At 40.8% G+C, this 24,802-nt stretch overlaps 1 protein-coding gene and 1 long non-coding RNA gene across 10 annotated transcripts in view; one reads left to right on the top strand and one right to left on the bottom strand.

The window, feature by feature from the left end:
- The window catches only part of NEBL (nebulette), a 131,444-nt gene that overhangs the window by 47,880 nt on the left and 58,762 nt on the right, over window positions 1-24,802 (top strand). For 7 of the 9 annotated variants that reach the window (XM_081931579.1, XM_081931577.1, XM_081931578.1 and 4 more), the window contains exons 1-2: window positions 15,887-16,016; window positions 16,304-16,412. Coding sequence is in view for 2 of the 9 variants with exons in the window: in XM_081931576.1 (XP_081787702.1) it covers window positions 3,515-3,599; window positions 12,425-12,532 (193 nt within the window). In the remaining 7 variants the exon portion in view is untranslated. Of the gene's footprint in view, window positions 1-3,514; window positions 3,600-12,424; window positions 12,533-15,886; window positions 16,017-16,303; window positions 16,413-24,802 lie in introns of those variants that run through there. The other 2 variants (XM_081931576.1, XM_081931584.1) reach the window with 1 other exon arrangement.
- LOC309353467 lies at window positions 8,630-15,729 on the bottom strand. Its single transcript, XR_014161882.1, has 3 exons — window positions 15,524-15,729; window positions 10,315-10,478; window positions 8,630-9,097 (listed from the first exon to the last, which is right to left on the bottom strand). It is a non-coding gene; the product is annotated as an uncharacterized lncRNA (long non-coding RNA).

Below are 24,802 nucleotides of genomic sequence, written 5' to 3'. Positions count from 1 at the left end.
TGGTGCATGCAGAGAGTTGGGAAAGCATAAGTTCCTAACAGACATCTTCTGCACCTGTTTCATCTGCCTACATAAGACTAGGAGCCAGGCACAATATCAAATAACATTCCTTTTATTGTTTTTCAGTCAATGCACCATCTTGAAAAAAGCTGGGTCCCTATTGCTTTCTCCCTAGGTACAGTTTTAATGGCAGTCTGTGGCTGTTGGATGAGAGAAGCCATGCTTGTGTCTCTTCCAGTATTGAAATTTTGGATGTGCCCTTTGCACTGTAAGGCAGACACAAAATGTGGCTGGGTCATAGAACTGTACAGTTGGAAGGGACCCAAGGATCATTTAGCCCAACCCCTTGCAATGCAGGACTGTGCAGCTGTCTCATAAGGGGATCGAACCTGCAACCTTGGTGTTATCAGCACCACACTCTAACTATCTGAGCTATCCGGGCTGACCACCACTGTACCATTTCTGTTTGTGTTACGTCACTAGATTATTTCCAGTAGTTGAACTATAGACAGCATGGAACTTTCACATTTGTCTGTAGTAAATAATGCTCCAATTATTCTACAGGGACACTGTACTGCAGCGCGTACATTGATGTGAGGTTGAATTTGTTTGCTTGCAACAAATATGTGATGACTAATTGGGATGCCAGGAGGCAAAAAGGGAGGAAAAAACAACAACACAAAACTTGACACCTAAATGTCATACAGCTTTTACATTAGCAAATTGAGTCTCTGTTCTTTCCGACTGGAGCTTAAGATCCTGAGAAGATTTATAAATAAAGCCCTGACAGTGCTCTTGCTTCAACAAACAAGTATGTGTGGCAAACTGTTTTCTTTCATTTTTTAATATAGGTAATTCAGAAAAGAACTGTGAGCAGGTGGGAGTGGGGAACCTTATAAGAACTGTCAGTTCACACGTTTGTGAATGTGCGATGCTGTACAAGTAGAACATGACTCAGTATTTAACATTTAATGTGTGACAGGCATATTGTTTAAAACTGAGGAAGAGATGCTGAGTAGGTTGCTGTTCTTTGTAGCACATCTTTTGCTGAGTATATTTTCCACTTATGTAAGCCAATACTCTGACACTACTGGCACTAATAGTGTTGACCTTTGGGGGAGGTGGAGGGGCTGTGTAATGCCAGGAACCCTTTGTATACTGCTCAATAGGGGTGGCTCAGTCTGTATGCAAAATGAGGTGGTGATCAAGATAGTGAAACGTTGTGACCTGTGTGCTCACCAGGAATGAAAGGTTACTTGCCCCAAACCACATCGTTCATACCATGTAGCAACCATTCTAGGTAGCACAAGCCAAACCCTAGTAGCTTATGGGAACGGTACTGATTTCCTTTAACTTTGTACATATTTGTTTCTGTCTCTCTCTGCCCTGCCCCAATTTACATGGTTGTGTCTGTTTTCTAGCATTTCCACTCATCCTTTCATGAACAACGCCCCCACCCCACCCCCTGCTCATTCATATCCTGAGAGATACTTTAAGATTCACTAGTTCGTTAGTTCCTGGAGTAAAACCCTATGGGTGCATATTATGGCTGCAACCGTTACCTGATTCATCAGTTAGCCCAGCCTTTCCCAAGTTGGTGCCTTCCAGCTGTTTAGACTACAACTCCCATCAACTCTAGTCAGTACATCTGTGCTGGCTGAGGCTAATGGGAGTTGTAGTCCTAAACATCTGGAGACAACCAGGTTGGGGAAGGCTGAATTAACATTTTAACTGATTCAGAAGTCCCAAATTAAGTAGGTAGGAAAAAATTATAATGGTTAATTGTAATGCAAGAACCTGGAGGAAGAGTGCGTAAGTAGAGATATTTCATGGGGGTTTTTTTGCGGTGTGTGTGAGAGATTCTTCTAAAATGGTGCCTGCTATAACATGTGCTTGCATGCTTTTGAAAACAAGTCACCCATGTTCAAATTCTCTGAGTAGCAAGAACCCGGGGGGGGGGGCAGCATGTATTCAGGTTCATTTTCCCTTGAATGAGTTTACTGGAGGCTTAACTGGCGGTTTCATAATGGTTGTTGCATATTTACAAAATTATGGTTTGAGCATTTTGCTTGCTCAGTGCTGGAAACAAAACTAATAAGCAAGCCAAGGCTCAGGGCAGTTAAATCAGTGTTTCGTTGTCAAGCCAAAAGGCACATCTATGAGCAGAACCAAGATCCAAAATTTAGACTGTAGCTCATGAGATTTACTCCAGCAGCAGGAAATAAGGGTAATCACCTGTCAAAGGCAGATTCACAAGAAAAGGGTAAATAAAGGGGAGGATGGTGCCAAGAGGTACCAAGGCAGATAGAATGGCCAGAGCTTGGTGAAAGCAAGAAACTAGAAACAGGAGTGATCAGCAATTGAAGAGAGGTGGGCATTTTAGTGGGAGACTCACAAAGGTTGCCTGGATAGAAAAACCTGAACAGACAACTTCCTACTGATTAACCTGCAGCATTTTTACTTGGAGCAACTAGTCCTTGCCAGGATTGCTGCATGCCAGCCAGCACTCAGTGGGTTGCCATAGTCAGCTTGCAGTGAGAAAAAGCTGCCTTTACATCTTCCCCCGCCTTCCGATAGCATAGCTCTCCTCTAATCTCAAGATGTCTAAGCTGTTATAGAATCTGAATCAGCTTGTTTGACTGGAAGGTCTGTCCCTTTACCACTCGCTTCCCCAGAGAAGCCCAAGGGCTGAGCAACTGTTATGTTGGAGATTTCTTGTTCAAGCCCTGGACCTCTGGCAACAACCCATAGATTCCACAGTGAAGAAGTGTGTATATTGTATTGATGCTGAATCAGTATTCTGAAGAAGGGGCATGTTTTTAAATGAAGGCATTTCATGTTCTGTACAAGTTTGAAAATGAAGAACAACCACACTAAGATCTAAAGAGTCATAAATATTTTATTTTTGAAGATATGGCCCAACTCTAGTTGTTCCTTTCTCCTGTGCAGCAGTGTTCTTTGCAAGAACTGAGAACTATGGAGTCCCTTGCTCATGCACAGTTAAACAATTTGCTCTATATCATAGGCTGCTGCACAGCAGCCTGCATCCCTGCAGTCCTCTGTTTAGAGACCACTGGAGGCAAGTTGCAATTCGAGGAAAGGAAATTTCAGTTTGCAAGTCCCCTTGAGACTGAAGCACAGCTGATATCACAATGCTCATAACAGACATACTGGGGCCCTAAGCCATGTCAATTTTAATAGGTCCCATAGTATTACCTCCAAAATGTGTATGATTCTAATGGAAAGGACAGTAAAAAAGTAGTTTTATATTTGCATATATACATAGGTGAGGATGCAACTAAAAACCTAACTAAAACATATGTCTTGCAATAAACCTATTTATTTTTTAACCAGTTATGTAAAACTTCAAATTTAGTGGTTGTTTTTTTTTTTTTAAAGAGGACTGTCATAATCTGTGGCCTTAAACTGTAGCTTACTTTGCTTGTACAGAAGTCCAGCACCAAACATACTTACCTCCAAAGTAATTTCATTACTATTTTTCTTCTTCTTCTAGACACTACCCAAAGCAGTCCTTTACTACAGTGGCAGACACACCCGAAAACCTCCGATTGAAACAACAAAGTGAATTGCAAAGTCAGGTAAGCTGTGAATTATTTTGCCTATGTGGTGAACATTGTTCTTAGCAATTGGGATCCATTATTCTAAAATAAAGGCGCAATGGTGTGAGACCAAGGGTTAGTTCAAACAACACACATTGCTGTTTTTCCTCTCACACGTGAAAACTTGATGTTCCAAGACAGAGACACATATTTGTGTGAGCAATAAGAATTTGAATTTACTGGGGGGTGGGGGGGTGGAGCTCTATTCAATTATTTGTGATACCCTTTTTGTTGTTGTTTTGATAATGGAAACACTGTTTGACTACTTGGGGTAGGTCCAAGCTGAGGAGGGTCCTGCTCATAGCTGTCTATGAGTATTTAAGGTGCCATTTGACTTGCCCCAGTGGCAGGTGCTCCACTTCCTGGGAAGAGGGACCTTTCCACCTGAGGAGGGATGCTAGGACTTTCCTTGGTTGAGGCAGTCATCTCTCGGGTGGAGCACCCTTTCTTGCTGCTGACCCTTCTTGGCCCCACTGATTGTACTCTTGATGGGGTGTCATGGGAAGGAGGAGGGAGAAACATCTTCTCCAATATCAGCCACCTTGGGTCTGATGATCAGCAGGAGGTTGCCTGGTTGTGGGTCACCTGGTTGCCTTGCTGACGGTGATGCATGACAGAGCCTTCTCAGTGGTAGCTCCCTGTAGCATTTGGCATATGGAGAAGCATTAATATTTGGCTTTTTTGAAGTCCTACTTAAATGATCAAACTGCTTTTGGCCTAATGAAAAGTGCTGCCCTGATCAGGAGAATTTGGTTTCCCTAAATCTGTGATCAATTAGTTCACATGCTACATTGTTTCCTGGGAATGTGCGGCCAAAGTGGGCACTTGCTACACTTCATTAAAACAGCCTGCCTCTTGCCTTGATACAAGTTACTCATGCTCAAGAGTGCAAGTAACTTGCACCAAGTGAAGAGGGGAAGGCCTTCTCTTCACTCTAATTCAGCCTTCCCCAACTTGGGGCCCTCTAGTTGTTTGGAAATGCAACTCCCGTCAGTTGCAGCCAGCACAGCTATGGTAACTGTGGAGAACAAAAGCCGGGCAAAGGTTGCCTTAATGGCAAAGAGTAAGGTTACTGGAACTTCCGTCATAGAGCTTCAGTATGCTGATGACAACGTAGTGTGCGCATGCTCAGAGGATGACCTCCAAACCATCCTAAATATCTTTGCAGAAGCTTACGAAAAGCTTGGCCTATCACTCAACATCCAAAAAACCAAAGTGCTGAACCAACAAGTACAAAATACTTGCAGCGCCACAAATCCAACTCAATGGTGTAACGTTGGAAAATGTCGATCACTTCTCCTACTAGGCAGTTATCTTTACACAAGGGCCAACATTGATGCCGAAATCCAGCATTGCCTGAGCTCTGCGAGTGCGGCTTTCTCCCGATTGAAGTGCAGAGTATTTGAGGACTGGGACAGTTGCAGGGAAACCAAAATGCTTGTTTACAAAGCTATTGTACTATCAACCTTACTGTATGCTTGTGAAATATGGACCACTTATAAACGCCATCTCCAACTCCTCGAAAGATTCCATCAATGGTGTCTCTGAAAAAAAATTACACATCACTTGGGAAGACAGGCAAAGTAATATCAGTGTGCTGGCAGAAGCAAAGATCACCAGTGTTGAAGCAATGATTCTTCAACGTCAACTTCGTTGGACTGGTCATGTTGTGTGGATGCTTGAAGATCGTCTTCCAAAGCAACTACTCTTTTCCGAACTTAAAAATGGAAAGTGTAATGCTGGTGGTCAACAAAAGAGGTTTAAAGACTGTCTCAAGGCAAATCTAAAAAAATGTAGTATAAACACTGACAACTGGGAAACACTGGCCTGTGAGCACTCCGGTTGGAGAACAGCCTTTACCAAAGGTGTCATGGGCTTTGAAGACACTTGAACTCCGAACGCAAGGGAGAAACATGCTAAGAGGAAAGCACGCTTGGCAAAACCACACCGTGATCGACTCCTGCCCGGAAACCAATGTCCCCACTGTGGAAGGACGTGTGGATCCAGAATTGGCCTCCACAGTCACTTACGGACTCATTGTTAAAACCATGTTTATGGAAGACAATCTTATTCAGCTACAAGTGATCGCCAAAGAAGAAGTCTTAATGGCTCCCAACTGCTGCCTGCCTGCATATTTGTATGCATATATGAAAGAATGCACCGGTGAGATGGGGGAGCAGAACTATGCTGAGCCCCCAGGAATCCGCATGTGCCTGCAGTGGACTAAATTGCACCACATGTATGCATCTAAGAATTCATATTCTCCTGACTTCATAAATAATAGCAAATGAAGTGTTTACCTGTTTATTCAATTATTTCACCTATAGCGTCAATTACAGTTTAATTTTTAATGATTTGTTGTACTAGGCTCATAAATAATTTACTGCATTTTATGCATCATGCAGAAAGTGCTTCATTGCCTAACACAATCTAAATTTCACATCTGCATTACTCTTTGATCAAGTCCTGTAAATCTCCAAGTACAGCCTGAGTTGCTTATTCCTTTGACTAGGATGCAACTCGTCATTAATACTAGTCACATCTTAGTGAAAGGTTTTGTTTTGTTTTGTAAGGAATTCGAGCAAAGCAGAGGAAAAGATGGCACACAGATGTTCGAGGACTTTCATATGTTCACTAAAGGCAGCGAAATAAGTTTATGTGCGGTAATCTATCTAAATCATCTTTTGTAGTGTTCCTTTTTTAGCCTTGCAGAGAATATTATCTTAATGAGGCACAGGATGGTATTCAGCTGAGTTTTACTCAGAGTAGGGAATAGTGTAAAATAAGAAACAATAAATTTGGTCAATTACAGATTATGAGTGGTTGTTTAGTGGAGGAGTTTGAGGGGGGAACTCAGAGTGCTCTCTCAGTGTACGTAGGACCAAGAGACATGGATGATGAGGGAACTGCTGCAGTGACCTGCAATCCCTGTGTCATGTCCTCTTCCTGCCTGAGAACGTACAGAGCTACACCTGCAGCAAAACTGCTTCACTGGAGGTTTTTAAACAGAGGGTGGATGGTCATCTGTCATGGATACTTCAGCTGAGATTCCGGCATTGCAGGGGGCTGGACTAGACAACCCCCTGAATCCCCTTCCAAATCTACAATTAATTAAAAAAATACCAGCATTTAATCTGCACTAGTGGTGTTGTCAATGTTAGTCAAAATATTCAGGTGTTATGTGCAATTGTAACTATATTTGAAAAGGGTGAGGTATGAACCAAGGTGGTGTTACTGACAACAAAAAACGGTAAAGGTATGAAGTGCTACAAATATCTTAAGTGGCAGGAACAAAATGGCACAACTGAATCGAACATTGTCCTAGAAAATTATATGAAGGATGACTGCCCTTTCACGACAATTCTCAGTGTGTGTAAGGGGGTGTGAGACTGTACTAGCCAGCCCCATTCACACGTTCAGATGAATTTACAAAAGGGGCTCTTAATGCGTGTGTAGCCCTATGCAATCAAGAACTCTATTCAGTTTGTCCAACCTGAGTTCAGTGAGGCTTATTTCCATGTAAGTGTGCAGTCCTAACATTTGTCAGGTTCAGTAGCTAGCTTTCTAATTAAATTCTTCTTGCCTGCTTGATGGAGGAAAGTTTGTCTTATCTTGGTTCAGTAAGCGGTGTTCTCATAATGCAGGAAGCTTCCTTATATTGAGTCTGACCATTGTTCCATCTAGTTCAGTGTTGTCTACACTGAAAGGCAGCAGCTATCCAGGATTTCAGACCAGGGTCTCTCCCATTCCTACCTGGAGATGTCAGGGATTAAACATGGCCCCCCCTCCATTCAAGCGAATGCTCTATCACTGAGCTATGGCCCTCCTCTCTATTAAACAATATTTGCCCCTCCACCCTCTCTGAAGGTTGTGTGTCTGTCAAACTTTTGCTTTGTTGCTTCTCATTTAGGTTCTGACTTCCTCTAGGCTTTTAAAATATTTAGTTACTAAAGAAGTCCATATTTTTTATAACTTGAAATTTGGTATGATTTTCAAAAAAGCTGATTTTCAAAAAAAAAAAAAAAAAAGTCAGGACACCTGAATGTCATTAATATTAAATGACAAACATTGATTTCTGGTGAGACTTCCTAATTTTGTAGTGCTTAATTTGCCTGAAGCATGGCTCAAAACAACAAAGGAGCATGTCAGGTAAATATATTCTACGCTGCAGCGTGAAGCTTAATTGGAACTGATTGTGAAATGCTTGGTTTGAAAAGCTATTGATTTTTTGTTCTGTCGTGATTAGTTCATTTTGAAATGATGAACATTTATTGCAGATGTTTAGCTCTAGTAGAGTTTTTAGTATCCTGACCAGCACTGTCTGAATACACAAACAACTTCCTGTATATTTTGAGAGGCTGAAGTAACTCATTTTTAAAAAAATCCACCTACAAGATGCATAATTTGGTTTACCTGAACGTTTAAAACATGAAAATAAAACTAACTAAGCTTGATACGGGGAAAATATGCAACTGTCTACTAGAGGGCAAATTTTAAAACTATCTCAGAAACAAAATGATTCTTCCCTATATTTTCAGGGAAACCCCGTAACACTTCAAAACCAGTCCCTTTGCTGGGTAATTCAGATAGAAATAGGATTGGGGTTCCTTCCTTTCCGATGCTAATCAAATGTGGAAACAGAAGAATTGTGATTTATGCTTCCTGTATTCCATTCATGCATGCCATTAATCTCAGCCCTTTATTATGCTTCAGATTAAAGCCATGTGTTGTGGAATAGAAGGCTGTGCTTCCACACAATGCAATGGAAGTGTATTTCTAATGTGCAATAGCCTATTCTAATTTATCCAATTCTGTAGAATATTCTGACATTAATCCACCTAGTTCAGAATTTGCATAGGAACTCTGCAGGGAACTCTGGCTTAATTCAAGCCAGGATATTTGACCTGAACCTGCATGCAGTGGGAGGAGGGAAGTGGTGAGGGAGGAGCATGTGGCCGTGGCTTGTGGCACTTGCCTGAAGCTGACGATGAATGCCCAAATGCGGCCAGTGCCACAGTGAGGTAAAGTGTTTCCTCTCTGTGCAAGGAGTATTTATTTAGGACATTTTTTTACCCTGCCTATCTTCAACCATGGAACTCATAGTGACATTCATGTTCTTCCCATCCCAGGCACTGATAAGACACAGAGCAGCTTAGCTTTATTCAAGACTCCCTTAAAAAATGTCCACTGTCTTCGTCTTTCACTTCTAGGCAATTTGAACTGAAGGTTTGCAGGTGGACAATGTCAGACACTGCCATTAGCTTGCTCAGGCTATTTTAGATGAAGACATATGTACTGACCTCGCGTTAGCGGCGATATGCTGCTATCTTTTCAGTTATCTGAATCAGACACAATGCTTGAGTGTTTCACATGTGACAATAAGAATTGTTGCTTAGAAAGAACATTTGATGTAAACTTTACTCTTTCTTGCTTTCTCAGTTGCATGAACACTATTCAGAAATCACAGTACTTCATGTCTATAACACGAAATTGTTAAATACCAAACTAGAGAGTGTTTTCTGCTTCAATCTCACAACTATAACAAAGGGCCATCTTCTGTCTTGTCACTGGTCCCATGTTCCCACTTTCTTTCTTTTTTAATGGCTGTATTTGCATTTTACATTTTATTTTTTTAAAAAAATGGATTCATAGCAGTTTCAATGTCATTTGGTACTGGTACGCTTGACCAAGAGGAAACTGAGAGCAGATGGTTGACAGAGAGTGATGCCACCTGGTCTGTCACTGGTGCCAGATATGCTATCTCCTGTCCATGGACGTTTGTGACGAGAGAGGGAGACCAGATAAAAGGCAAACTGTTTGTAAAAGGCTATCCAAAATAACAATGGAATGCAGGAGAAAGTATGAAAATCCCAGTTTGCCTATGCCTTATATTGTCATTCTGTTTCTTTCCTTCCAGGTATAGCTTATGGAAGTTTGTGTTCTTAATTCCTGAATCCTTAATGCACACCATTTCCCTTAGCTTTAATAAACTAGTGTGTGTGTATGCACGCACATGCGCTCCTAGGCAGTGATGAAGTGAAGATACATGCATGCATACATTAGGTGTCTCTAGTAGTATAGTTCATTGAAACACTTCTTTTTTTTGAATAAAATGCTTTGTCCACCATTCCCCTTCATTTTATATTCAGCTGCATGAGCAGGGGTTACCTTTTTTGTTTCCCACAACAAAACAATATAACACAATACAAGGTTACAACTAAACTACAGCAAAACCGATACCTTCATCTTTATTTCTTTTTTTCGCTCAAACTAAAGATGCTCAGTTTGCTCCAGTTTGGCATTGTGGGCTGCCTTTGGCTGCAATCCTAAGCGTACTCTTTAATGAGTAAATAAACATGCTTTGGGTTGCCCTGTCAATCTGATGGGCCAATGGCTGTGGTTTGCAGAAAACAGCCTGCCAAGCCAAATTGGACTCTCTGGCAGGCTAATATTAGCCCACAGGCTGGAGGTTCCCCAGCCTGCCTTAAGCCATAGTTAATATTAACCACTGTTCCAGATACATCACAATAAACTATGGTTAACAGACAACATAAATGAAAGCTTCCAGTGTCTTCCTTGTAGATGTGCAGTAGCAGGAGAAGGGCATGTACATAATTTCAAGGCTTGTACGTGTAACACTAAATGACTGTATGGGTTCAAAGCCTTGAGTTATATAAACATCTTATATGCTTACCTTTTGGTATTTTGGAAATGGGCAAGGTAAAAAGAAGTGTTATATTTTGTCTTCAAGATTCTTTATCCTGGCCTTTTCGGATATCAGGTTTTTTTATACACTGCTCCAGATAGATTTCAGCTGCATCAACCTTTGTCATCATTACTTCTTTATTTTTGTTTGACCTTTTCAGAAATCATAGAAAAATGAGGCAATGCTGTACAACCATTAATTACTGTTGCTTCTATATTTTAAAGAATTTGAACCTACCCTATCCTTTAACTGCCAGTCATTTAATTATAACAGCTTCTCCATTCTTATCCAACAAAACCCTTGCAAATGGCCACAGAAACATTTACAGGGAGATTTGCCCAGTTAACTACATGATACAGAACCTCCCACTTCTTGACCATTTGGTGGCGATGCATCATATTATCCTCTGTGATTATTGCGGCAGCTGTAGGTTTTTGTAAAAAAAAATTTAAATAATCAGTTTACTTAGTGACTGTAGTGCATATATTTTGTTAATAATATTTTGCATACAAGGGTGGAATTAAAATTCAAGAAAAATGTGCCCCCCCAAATATGTGAGGCTGATGCAAACAATGTACCACAAGTGCAAAGCAAGAGCTGGAAATATGTTTAGAGCCAGGTGAAAACATTCCTCTTCTAGTCCTTTGGCTAACTAAACAATCTCTGTGTTTTTAAACTGTGTGTGTGTGTGTTGTTTTGTTTGCTATTCTGTTATGTATTTTTCTGTTGACTGTAAACTTTCCTGCGATGAAAGGGCCTTTATATACGACTGAAGGGCCGTATATAAGTGTAATAAAATAATGTTACATTTATATGTAATAAATGTCAAGAAAAGTGAATGAAGGAACCACAAGTTATGGGCAAGCGTATTGCTTTTGATTATTCAGAAATGCTTAAGCCTTTTGTCTTGAACATAAATGGGCTTATAGTAGGGAGGTGCCATTTTTTTTACAATATTGTTTTCTGTTGGTGTGAGGTTTTCAGCTCACAGAACTCATTTAGAGGAGTTTTATCGGATTTGCAAGTATTGGGTTATACAAAACACATTTGCTTAAAATTTGCTTAGAATTCTACTCCAAACCATGGTTTAGCATGAAGTCATGGGTTCCTGGGGAGGAGATTGCAACTGCTCTGCTCCTCCTTGGTTCTTTTATCTCATAGTTAAGAAGGAGGGAGCTTAACCATGAGCCTAGGTTCAGACAGTATGTTAAGCCAAACCTTGGTTTAGCAGCTATACCACACTGTATTGAGCTAAAAGGACTGGAGAGGGGCACAGCAGGTACAAGCACCTTTCTGGGAACCAACATGATCATACAGTCCAGGCAAGCCATAGTTTGGCTTACTGAGTTATGCCAACAACATGGGCGTAGCCAGTATTGGGGGGGGCAGAACCTCTGTTTGCTATGTATTTTTATTGATTTGGGGGGCAGTTGCCCCTCCCTGCCCCCCTTGGCTACACCCATGGCCAACAAGGCCATAGTATTTACTTTTGCTTTCCTTTATGTTCTGAAATATTTCAACCATTTCTTGCACTGTCTAAGAGTTCCATCTGGCATGTGGCTAAACTGAACACAAAACCTGGTTTCTCCTGAAGCAGTTACATACAGTGGGATGTATCCGGTGCTGTTCATCCTCTGAAACAATGATCACTAATGAATCAGAAAGTAACTTCCCTTGATTTCAGTTAGATCCTTATATTGGACAGTGTATATCGAGATACATGCTGTTGAATCGGACCAATATTGGTTGAAGTCTAGCATAGTTGGGAGACCTGGAAGAAGTAAATACTGTGCTTTACCATAGTATCTAATAAAACATGAATGGCTTCAGGTGCCCTTTCTAGACCCAAATATTGCCATGACCAGCTAGAGACATTTAGATGAATTTTGTAGTATGCAGATGATGTGGCCATCGTTTATTTTGCCCTTCTTCATGATCAACCAGCTCTGCGTGCTAAGAATGCCTGCGGTAAAACTGTTCCATTGATTAAATGAAAGTAGGATGTGCTAAGGTGTTGGCAGCATTTTGTTCACCCAAAGCTTCATTTGGTGGCGTAGTATATAGTGAAAATAACGTTTCTCTGTTTTCTGTTTGATAGGTCAAATACAAACGTGACTTTGAGGAAAGCAAAGGAAGAGGTTTCAGCATTGTAACTGACACACCAGAATTGCAAAGACTGAAAAGGACTCAGGAGCAAATTAGTAACGTATGTGGCCCATTGATAGTAGATCAGAAACGTGATGCACAAGTGAAATGGCATGGTTGGATCCGAGAGAATGTTTCCAGGTGTGAGTTTGTATGTATGTGGGGACTGGAATTGTTTTATGCTTTTGTGTTTGTTGTGCCTGAGTTCAAAGCTTTGTGTTGCTTGTGCAGCACAATGGTGGTGTGTGTTTCCCCTCTCCATACCAATTAAAGGTGGACATGCTGTTTACAAAATATTCATTCCTTTAGAGAAACAATTTCTTGCAAATAGGCACCTTTCTGCTTTCATGTAATGTGCAGGATAAAAGCAATAAACCAAATTTCCAGGTAACTTCATCTTGCAGAATTACTTTAATGGTTTTGCTTCTCTTTGCCATGTCTATAACTCTTGGCTTTAATATGTAATGTGAGTCATGCTCAATCAGTGATGTGAGTTTTCTTCGAAAAAAGAATCCTGTGCAGATTAGGATAATCTGCACTGAAAATTTTCCAGAGTGCACTTGAATTTTTTCCCCTGGTGTCCTGGAGAGCAGAAATGGACACAAGTGCTTCCTTGACCTCCTGGTAGGTAAGTCACTACTGCTTACCAGAAATGGGAGAGGCGAGGCAGCAGGGACATGGTGAAAATGCACAAGCCAGAGCTAATCTGGCACCCCTGCCAGTGCGTTTGCACCACACCTCCTTCCTTTCCACCTCGTCCTTCTGTAAGTGCCTCCACCCAGCCATGCTATCTGCTATTGTTACAAAGCGCTCTGTAGCAATGTTTGTCTTACTTGCATCTGGTATGCAAAACTCAAAACTGGTGCCTTATAGTGCATTTGCAATTGACTTCAATATATTATTTCATCTAATTCTTATTTTAACTGCCTTTAGGTATACCACACAGCTAAGTTGTATTGACTAAAACATGATTGAAATTGCCAAGAAAAAGGGTTGATTTTAAATAATTGGTTCCCAAACAAGCATGCATACCATTTGGTTTTTGGGACAAATTAAAACACATCTCTTTTGACAGCAAATAGTCTTTATACTGCTCAGGACTATAAAACAAGACTTCTGGCCATGTAGTTCACATGATTTTGCATTCCACAATTTGCATCTTGCTTTGGGGGATGTGTTGTTGTGAAGTTCTGAAGGTGTAGTGATTCGCTCCTTTAAGTCTGGTTTATGGAAATGGGTTAGAACCTCAGAAATAATGAGCTTACATGCAGCTGCCTCCCTTTAAGGCTTCAAGACCTGTGTCACAAGGTATTTGGGTGGAATAGGTGAACGCCCATGGTCTAAGTTCCCATAAAACCTGGATTGATGGGAGCTCTTGGTAGCTAACCAGCCAAGGTCAGCATCTATTGGGGCTTTTGACAGCATCTTCTTCCATTGCTTAAGTGTAAGCATTTATGTTAATTAGCTGAATAAGTTAGTGTGTTTTTTTTTTAACCTTCTGAGCTATTTTAATCTGTGTGAATATTTGGAGTTTTTCTCTCTTGTAGAGTCTTGTTTTAGTAAAGTCTGTGTATGATATTATGAAATTTGGTCTGGTCTGAGTTCCTGAACCCTTTAATTTTGACCATGATTTTCAGAGCAAGGGTCATCCACCACACAAGGTAAGGGTTATTATTATTATTATTATTATTATTATTATTATTATTATTATTTTAAATAACTAATTCTTACCCATACTGCATACAGCTTTCTGAAAGACTGGTTCTGCAAAAGGCATACTGGTATTGTAAGTACCTATTTTTAAATAACCTTTCCAGAATACTTTTTGAGAAGGAGAATCTGGACTCAGTAAATAAGCTAAGTGAATGGGGCAACATTCTGTGATAAAAATAATAAAATTTAAATTTTCATACAGGAACAACATTTCCTATTTGTAGCTAGGATTGACTTACTACTTAAATGCTTCAGTAATATCATACTTGCTTCACTTTGTAAAAGATTCTTGAGTGATAATGGAGGTCTCGGATCAGAAATAAATGAGGGTGACAGAGGAGCTCATTCTGTAAGTTCAGACTATAACATTGAACCCAGAACAAATGCACACCTGCAGGTTAATTCTGTGCCCAGGACAGGTATCTGGTAAGCCAGCTGGTGCATGCTCTGATTATCTCCCGCTTGGATTATTGCAATGTGCTCTACGTGGGGCTACTACCTTTGAAGGTGACTTGGAAACTACAACTAATCTGGAATGCAGCAGCTAGACTGGTAACTGGGAGCAGCCAATGGGACCATATAACACCTTTCCTGAAAGACTGCATTGGCTCCCAGTACATTTCCAAGCACAATTAAAAATGTTGACCTTTAAAGCCCTAAATGGCTTCGGTCCTGTATACCTGAAGGAGCCTCTCCAAACCCATTGTTCAGCCCAGACACTGAGGTCCAGCTCCAAGGGCCTTCTGGCAGTTCCCTGACTGCAAAAAGTGAAATTATAGGAAACAAGGTATAGGGCCTTCTCCGTAGTGGCACCTACCCTGTGGAACACCCTTCCATCAGATGTCAAGGAGATAAATAACTATACAACTTTTAGAAGACATTTGAAGGCAGCTCTGTATAGGGTAGTTTTAAATATCTGATGTTGTGTTTTTATATTTTGCTGGAAGCTTCCCAGAGTGGGAGAGGAAACCCAGTTAGATGAGTGGTGCCTAAATAATAATAAAATAAATAAATAAATAATGCATAGTTTAGCAGCACACTTACCTGGAAGTAAGCTCCAATGAATGCAATGGAACTGCTTCTGAGTAGAAATATATAAGAAAGTTCTGTGGGACATGGGAAGTGTGTGGTTGGTTTATAAGCTCCTTCCTTCTCCTCCCCCCCTCCCAATTCCTTTCCTTTCTCTTTTCAGAGCTATCAGTGTTATACCATATTTCCACTGATGTTAATGCTAACCATGGTTGAGATCAAGTTTCATGTCTCCTGATGTTCAGAAAAATACCAATAAAATATGAATGGTAAGCAGGCTAGTGTATGACATATCAAGATGGAAATTTACCACGAGAGGGTGTCTATTTGTATGCTGTAAAGAGCCTGCCAACCTCCTATTGAAAGATGCAATTTTTCAAGCAAGCAATGCCTCCAGAAGTCGGTGGGAATGGGAATGCTTTGAAGAGAAGCTCTCACAGAAGCAGAATCAAAGGCTTGATAGGTTTCTGTTGTCATGGCAGTCACAAACTCAGTGTCTTGTATGGATTGCTCTAGGAAAATTAAATAAATTAACTGCTTCTCTTTAATGACAAGTTTTAGACATTTTGGTTCACCTTTCCATGGTTGGATGGCCATTTTAAATTGCCTGTGCATTTTTCAATTTGTGTGGTGTGATTTAAGATGCTCATAAATTATTTTTTTCAATATTCCAGATCTAAAATATTCACATCTATTCTGCTGAGGAGAGAGAACACACACTGACTTGGGGGCCTCAAATCTGTCTCTGTGCTTGGTGTACATTCACATTGCATGATCAGGACCATTCTACACCCCTGTCCCCTGTAACTGGTATTTTTTGCGGGGTATGTTAGATACTTTCATAATGAAAGTATATATACTTTCATAATGAAAGTATATTTCAGTCTCCATTTTTCCTCATTTTGTGAAGAATAAATAAAAATTTAATAATAATCTGATGTAAGAAATGAGTTTAGAAAATCAACACAAAGATCAACACAAATCAACACAAATATAAAAGGAGGATATCTACTCTGGAAGGCAGCCTAAAGGTGCAAACGCATACACACCCTTGATTGTTTCCTAAAAACATTGGTTTGCTCTTATGTAGTACTGTTGATGGGCAGTCACTGGAGAACTTATCAGATTGCTTCCACCTGCTGACTGGAGAAAGTAGCAAAACCACAGATGACGTTATCACCCTGCGCTCCTGGCCCAAGGTAAGACAACACTGTCCTTGTGCTGGTGGTGGGGAAATGGCATCCGTTTGCACTTAGCATGCCTATTATCTGTCTCTGGGCAATAGGTAAGAATTTGGGCTAAATGGCATTGTTGTTAGGTAGTTTTCCTTTGCTGACACAGACTGAAGGCACACCTTATAATTTAATTTCAAAGATGTCAAAGGGCATAGGTCAGTACTGGAAATTGTGATGGTTGTATAATTCCACGCCACTCCTTTAAATGAAATCTCTTATCACATATATGTACCTGTTTCTAAAGCTATCTGTTAAGTTGTTAATGAAGAGAATATAAAGCTGTTTTGAAGGCAAATAACAAATCACAGGGTAAAACTTAGTAAAGATCAACACTCCTTTATTTATTTATTACATTTATACCCCACATTTCCTCTAAGATGTTCTAGTTGGCGTATATGGTTCTCTTTCTTCCCATTTATTCCTCACAACAACCCTGTGAGGCAGGTTGGGCTGAGAGACTATGACTGAGCAGGGATTTGAACCCTGGTCTCCAAGGTCCTAGCCCATCAATCTTAATCTTTATACCACACTGGCTCCAATATGGCGTAAGCTTTCATGGGCCACAATCCGCTTTGCCACATCCAGTGAATCATGCAATGAGCTCTATGAAATCAAATGGCTTCGTGGTTCTTGAAAGACAAACCCCAGCCCACATGGCAAACCACTTTGAGAAGCTTGAGAGAAATTGTTGTTTTTTTTTTATTTGTGTTATGACAGAGGGACCTGCTGTTGAAAGGATGAAAAGAAAGAAAGAGTAAAACTCTGCACAAGCCTTTGGGAGCACCGAAAACATTTCTTTGCATAGGAGCCAACCCCTAGGGGCCAAGGGGTGTTCCTCTCCCTCAAGCTGATGGGCATTGCTATTCAAATGGTGTGCGCGCACCATGTCATGTGATCAATTATGCAGGATGAGGCTTACCTACCTCCCCAATATTTTATTTAAGTTGGCACCCATATTCCTTTACACTATGGACTCATTTCCCCAAAGTGTATAAGCCAGCCTTCCTTAACCTAGCGTCTTCCAGATGTTTTGGACTACAACTCCCATCAAACCCAGATAACAGATGTTTTTCTGCCCCACCACCGAATTTTTAGCCTCAGCATGTCTTTTTAGTATTTGACATTTTCAGAAATGCTGCATTTGTGTGTGTGTGTGTGTGTGTGTGTGTGTGTGTGCTTTTCTGTTTATCATTCTGAGAGTTACATACAGTATTTGTAAATATGAAGAACAATATGCTTCTTGTAGGGAAATTGCACTGGAAAGTTTCTTAGACCACAGCTAGCCATATCAACAACTAAATTCACTATCTGCTGATGGTGATGTACTGTGCACGGTTTCTGGCTTTAACTGTACACTTTAAAAAAAAATCCCTATAATTAGAATTGTTGGCACATTTGTGCAACCTGTTTACTTGCTCAAGCATAAGCTGTGCTCTGAAATTGATAAAACAGATTGCAGGGAGAATTGGCAAGCAAAGATGTTAAATGAAGGTCCATAGCACCATTTGGAAACTGCAGAACATTATTTAAGTGATTTACTTTACCTTCTTCAAGTGATGTTCACACTGATCTCCTAAAGTACTAAATAACCCAATGCAGCTTTGAGAAATGAATGGATTCATGAGTTCCTATTCTAATAGATTCTACTGGACTGAAAATAGACATGAAAGCAAAAATGAAACAAAATGGGGCTGCGTTCCTGGAGCCTAATAATTACATACTCATGAATTGCATGGTGTGATGATGAGGTAAAAAAAAATATATGCATGGAATCACTGAGCAATTCAGTTTGGTAGGCGTTTGGCTTTTCATACTGGAGTGTGTGGTAGGACTTACATAATTTTGATATTGCTAAAAGGTCCACAAATTAAAAGTATGTAACTCTGGAGAAAAAAGAGTGCATTGCCAGCTATGGGGGAAATCTGTGTTGGGTGGTCCTCTGATTAGAGGGGAGCTCAGAACTAGAATGTGCTGTAGTTTGTATCTTAGCTTCCATGCATATCAGATGCTTATTAGGAGTGAAAGCTATAATGCATTTAATTGGTAGATTAATTTGCCAAAATTCTAATCTCATGCATACACATACTTCTCCATGCTTAAAAGGAGAAGTGAGGATTGACCTGTGCACTGATGTGCCCTTTATGCAGCAATGACAGATCCTAGTTCCTTTATTTGATGGAGAGTAAAAGGAAGCATAAAGGTGTTTTTCTCCCCTTCAACGTCTATCTGCTAATCTTTAGATAATTTGCCCTTCAGGATGCAAATGCTACAGCTTTCCTACTATAAATAAAAACCACAGCAACTGAAGCCAACTGTGCTCGTTTGGAAACCAATGTCAACGTTTCTTTTAAATCTGGCTCTTTCACAGTGCAGATGGATTCAAACTCTTAATTTTTAAAAGGACTATTGCCTCTTTAAATAAAATTTAATGATCAGTTAAATTTGTGTATACATTTAAATATGGCTGAAAATATTTTTTAAATGGTGATGTGTGTCATAATGGGAATCATCTCAGAAGAAAACAAAGGGTGGGGCGAATGCATTTGGTAAGGTGACACTTTGCACCAGGAAATAGTTGTATCAATATATTAATATTTCTCTCACATGCCCAGTTATTCAGATGTGACACCTTTTTAGTCATTCTATAGGTTTTAATCTATTAATCCAGCCAGTTAATTGATTATTCCTTGCAGCTTCATTTCTAGCCAGTTTTGGCCCCAATGTGGTGGTGTTAAGAACTGAGAATATTCTGTATTCTGGAGTTGGTGTGTTTCTGCTTTTTTGGTCCAAGGCCAGCATTACTCTAATGCAGGCATGGCCAAACTTGGCCCTCCAGCTGTTTTGGAACTACAACTCCCATCATCCTTAGCTAACAGGACCAGTGGTCAGGGATGATGGGAACTGTAGTCCCAAAGCAGCTGCAGGGCCAAGTTTGGCCATGCCTGCACTAGAGTAATGCCTGCTCTAGTAGAAAACTGTATTCTAAAAGTGGGTGGGGCTGGACCCACACATAGTCACACATACAGTTATTTCCCATGAAAACAGAAATAGGTTCTTAGAAAAATGTTCTTAGAAACATTGTTCAAGTTTTACTTTTTATTTTCTGAAAAAACAAATAGAAATGCTCCAACACACTTTAGTTATCCTGACTATGCAAAAAAGGCAAAAAGTACTCAGTAATACCTGCAAAATGATGTTATTAAAGCCAATGCAGACAGCTATGTTGCAAGCCTTTCATTATGGCTGTTGAAAGCAATTGCATCTGGAAAATTGCATGCATGCAGCTGCAAAATGCATTGACCATCTTTTGCATATTTGAAGCAAAAGCAAGTCTGCTGAGACATTTCCTTGCTGCCTTGATATTGCAGCAGCTCTTACTGAAGATGGAATCACAATTGTACATTTTGCACAAAACCAAATCCACTTTCCCTCTTGTCTGTTTCCTGCTGAACAGCTAAGGTTTGGAAGAGACCAAGAGGGCCTGGTCAAATCTGGTTTTAGACCGCATCTGTAGCCTGGAGGTTTCCAATCCCTGTTCTGTTACTGCACAACAAAAATAATATCCATTGCAACAAGATCGTAATAAGTTCCTTCTGGGTTAGGCCAGTGGCCCATCTAGTCCAGCATCTTATTCTCACAGTGGCCACCCAGATGCTTATGGGAAAACAGCAAGCAGGATTTGAGCACATCAGGACTCTCCTGTGGTTTCCAGCAGCTGGTATTTGGAAGCATTACTACCTTTGACCATGGAGGCAGAGCATAGCCATTGATAGCCTTAGGTAAAGGTAAAGGCACCCGTGACCATTAGGTCCAGTCGTGACCGACTCTGGGGTTGCAGCACTTATCTCGCTTTATTGGCCAAAGGAGTCACTGTACAGCTTCCGGGCCATGTGGCCAGCATGACTAAGCCGCTTCTGGCGAACCAGACCAGCACACGGAAACACCGTTTACCTTCCCGCTGGAGTGGTACCTATTTATCTAATTGCACTTTGACATGCTTTCAAACTTCTAGGTTGGCAGGTTAGCAGGAGCAGGGACCAAGCAACGGGAGCTCACCCTGTCACGGGGATTCGAACCATTGACCTTCTGATCGGCAAGTCCTAGGGTCTGTGGTTAAACCCACAGCACCACCGGCGTCCCTTATTGATAGCCTTAACCTCAATGAATTTGTCCAATCCTCTTTCAAAGCCTTCCAAGTTGGTGGCCATCATTATTTCCCAAGGGAGTGAGTTCCATTGCTTAACTAAGTGCTACATGAAGAAATGCATCCTTTTATCTTGTTCTGAATCTTCCAACAACCAACTTCATTGCGGACCACAAGTTCCAGTGTTATGAGAGAAGGAGAAAAACTTTCTCCACTTTCTCCATGTCATGTATACTTTTATAAACTTCTATCTTGTCCCCCTTATTGGTTTTTTCTCTGAACTAAAAAGTCCTAAACACTGCAACCTTACCTCATAGGTTGGGTTGCCATATTTCAAACCCCGTTTTACAAAAACGCCCCCAAAAGCGATTCACCCTGGATGTCAATTCTGCCTTTGAAATCCCAGTAATGTCCAGGAAAATCAGGACATATGGCATCCCTACATAATGACAACTCTAGGTTTCACGCCACAGATCCTACTTGACATTGGGTACGAACAAGCCAAAAAACCCATCAAACAGCGTGTGGAAGGCACTGAACGCCAAGCATATCTAACCAGATGACTGAATGACCTGGATACTTGAAGGAGTCCTGCACAGATGTTAAGATCTGCCAGAGAGGCCTTTCTTGGTGTTGTGCCATTAGGTGTCATACCCAGCATGGTTTGATGATGCCCTACTTATGAAACTCCCTGCCTCAGAAATATAGCTGGTGACTATTCTGCTTACATCCAGATGCCCATTTAAAACTTGGCTAGTCCTTTGGGAGCAACTAGCAGATTAAGTGATGGCTACAGTTTCAGGAATGCAGGATGCACTGTGGTCTAAACCACAGTCTAGGGCTTCCCAATCGGAAGGTCGACGGTTCGAATCCCCATGATGGGGTGAGCTCCCATTGCTCGGTCTCTGCTCCTGCCAACCTAGCAGTTCAAAAGAACGTCAAAGTGCAAGTAGATAAATAGGTACCGCTCTGGCGGGAAGGTAAACGGCGTTTCCGTGCGCTGCTCTGGTTTCGCCAGCTTAGTCATGCTGACCACATAACCCGGAAAAACTGTCTGTGGAAGCAGACAAACACTGGCTCCTTTGGCCAGTAAAGCAAGATGAGTGCCGCAACCCCAGAGTCATTTGCGACTGGACTTAACTGTCAGGAGTCCTTTACCTTTACCTTTTTACAGTTTTATGATGGGTTGAAATATATTTTTAATTTTTAATTGTAGTGGACTCTGCATTTTTATTGAGGTTTTACCTTGAGATCTTTGGATATAGCTGTATAAAATTCTTTTAAAGGCCTAATAGTTATAAAATGCACAGAAATCATCTTACATTTTTAACAGGAAAGAATTAAGGGAGTTGTATGAAATATTCTTCAATTTTGTTTTTACTTAAAATAGTATTGCATGCCTTAATCTTTAGCACAGAGTAGGAGCAGAATATTTTGGCAACGTGTTTGAATTATTCAGATAATTCTCACTTTGGCCAGAGCGGTTGCATATGTTGAGTACTGCATCTTGCTTGTAGCGTGAACAGCTTGCATCTTTACTTGTTAGCTTGCTTTGGCTCTTTTGACTCCTTCCAGGGATTTTATAAACTTAACTTTTTCTGAAGGCATTCTGTTGCACAGAGCAGTCACAGTCAGTTGAATCTCACGCAGCTCTCCCTTTAACATGAAGGTCGGCTGTTTCTATATGAACGGGGATTGAAGTGCAGATATGGAAGTCTTTCTGCCAATTGGCAAGCTTGTAGTAGTAAGGGACATAGTAACTTTTGTATGTATTACTTGCCTTATGCTTGTGAACTTTTTGAACTACCTGAACTGCTATTCAAAGTGGATTAAAGGGGGGAAAAGAGAGCATGAATTAGGTAGGATGCCCTGAAAAAGCTTCATCTTTGGAATGTGCTGCCCTCTTACCTGCCTGTGTGTGCCATACCACTGTCCTCCTACCTTTCTCCTCAAGGTCAGCAAAGGAGCTTATGAGGAGCATAATGGAACATGCAAAAGAGGAGAAAGCAAAATGTTTTTTTCTCCAGCTGCTAGCTTGCTATGCCTGCCTTGGCCTTGGAGTTATTTATTGCATTTTTATGATTCATCATCTGCCTGGTGACTGGGGAAGCATTTCTGTTGTGTTTAAAATGCTGAAATATAGATGAATAATACTGGATTCCTAGTCATTCTTCTACTTCGAATGGAGATTTTTGAATGCGCCAGCGTTGTTTTGTTTGTTTATTAGTCTTGATTCTTTGATACACTTTGTAGCAGGGTTAAATGGCCAGAACACCTTCCTTTTAAAGTATGACAGGGATGAGATTTTAAGGTTGCTGCAAGATACAGTATAGCAAAATGCAATATAAATTACACTACAGGAAGATCATCGTTAGAGAAAAGTGAGTTTTCTTAGATGATAATGGGGGGGCCTATTGTGAATCTGTTAAAACAAAATATGGTGTGCTTTTACTTTTAGAGGTCATAATGGTGTTTTCTTATAAATAAGTTGGATTTACTACAGCATTAGTATGCAAATATTAGTCGGGGGGGGTACTTTGGAAAGGAGAAATCCTGCATAGATTGATGCTTATTGGGACTGATGCTTATTGGGACAGAAGGCACGGAAACCAACAGTAGGTTGTATGTCTACTTTTGGGTAAAATCTGAAATAAAAAGTGCACTGGGGTGTTACTATTTCACCATAGCTCTGTTTAAGTGAATATAAGCCTCTTTAGGCATGCTTGAGGTTCTTCATTGTATACCTGTGTTTTATTGTAGGATGAAAATATGATTTTAAATAGGAGTATTTTAAGAGATGTTGTTACCTAAGAAAGCTGTAGAATACTAGAAAATGCTGTTGCATTTATTTTGAATGTAGCATTGCCTCCCAGCTGAACTGTAGATCTTGTAAATGTTTAAGAGAAAACGCTACTGAATATCAGAGAGGATATAATATAATGTATCATTTCTTACAATCCTAGAAATTGTTAATGACTTGCCAACACAGCAGATGCAGCGTATCCAAACTTGAGTAAATAAACTCTTGTGGGCTGTATTCTTCAATGTAGCAAAAGGTCTGCTTACTTGAGTAGCTTGTTGCCTGGCTGGCTGTGAGGCAATTTGTGAGGCCCAAGGAGCAGACACATCTGGAGGGGGACACATGTGGTTCACTGATTGACCAAAAAAGGGCAGGAAGTTAAAATATTGACCTGCAATCTCATTTACCACTCTTCCTGTGGTTTGTGTCCTTGGCCCTGTCAATCTGTGCACCAGTGGTGCTGAGAAAGATTTATTAGCATACCTCTCTGTCTGATTGGCAGATGGAGATGTTTCTATGCAGGGCTCTTCTTTCAATAGAGAAGTATTTAAGGACTCTCTACTTTAGTGGGTATTTCAGCCTATTTTTGTTCATATATTTAGTTTTCTGACATCAATCCTGTGGGTATAATTCCATTAAAGCTGTTCTGAGTGGGTACTTGGGGGCTATTATGAAATGTATTAGCAAAAGGAAATATGCAACAGTAACAATGGACAAAGCATTCAAGGGGAGTAATAGTACCGCTCTATTCCGTCTTGGATGCGGGTGGCGCTGTGGGTTAAATCATAGAGCCTAGGACTTGCTGATCAGAAGGTCCGCGGTTTGAATCCCCGCGACAGGGTGAGCTCCCGTTGTTCGGTCCCTGCTCCTGCCAATTTAGCAGTTCGAAAGCACGTCAAAGTGCAAGTAGATAAATAGGTACCGCTCTGGCGGGAAGGTAAACGGCGTTTCCGTGTGCTGCTCTGGTTCGCCAGAAGCGGCTTAGTCATGCTGGCCACATGACCTGGAAGCTGTATGCCAGCTCCCTCGGCCAATAAAGCGAGATGAGCGCTGCAACCCCAGAGTCGGCCACGACTGGACCTAATGGTCAGGGGTCCCTTTACCTTTACCTTTATTCCGTCTTGGTCAGACCTCCACCTGGAGTACTGTGTCCAGTTCTGGGCACCAAAATTTAAGAAGGATATTGACAAGTGGAAGGCATGCAGAAGAACATGCCCAAGATTATAAAGGGTTTGGAAACCAAGCCTTATGAGGAATGGTTGAAGGAGTTGGGTATGTTTTGCCTGTGTAAGAGGAGACTTATAGGAGATATGAAAGCCGTCTTCAAATATCTCAAGGGCTGTCACTAGTATTTTAACCATTCATCAAATATTTGAGGATCTGTGGCAATAACTGAGGGGAAGCTAGTAG

Source organism: Podarcis melisellensis (assembly GCF_964234715.1).
Source record: "Podarcis melisellensis genome assembly, chromosome: 12".
Classification (NCBI taxonomy): Eukaryota; Metazoa; Chordata; class Lepidosauria; order Squamata; family Lacertidae; genus Podarcis; species Podarcis melisellensis.
This window is presented reverse-complemented; position numbering and strand designations above follow the sequence as displayed.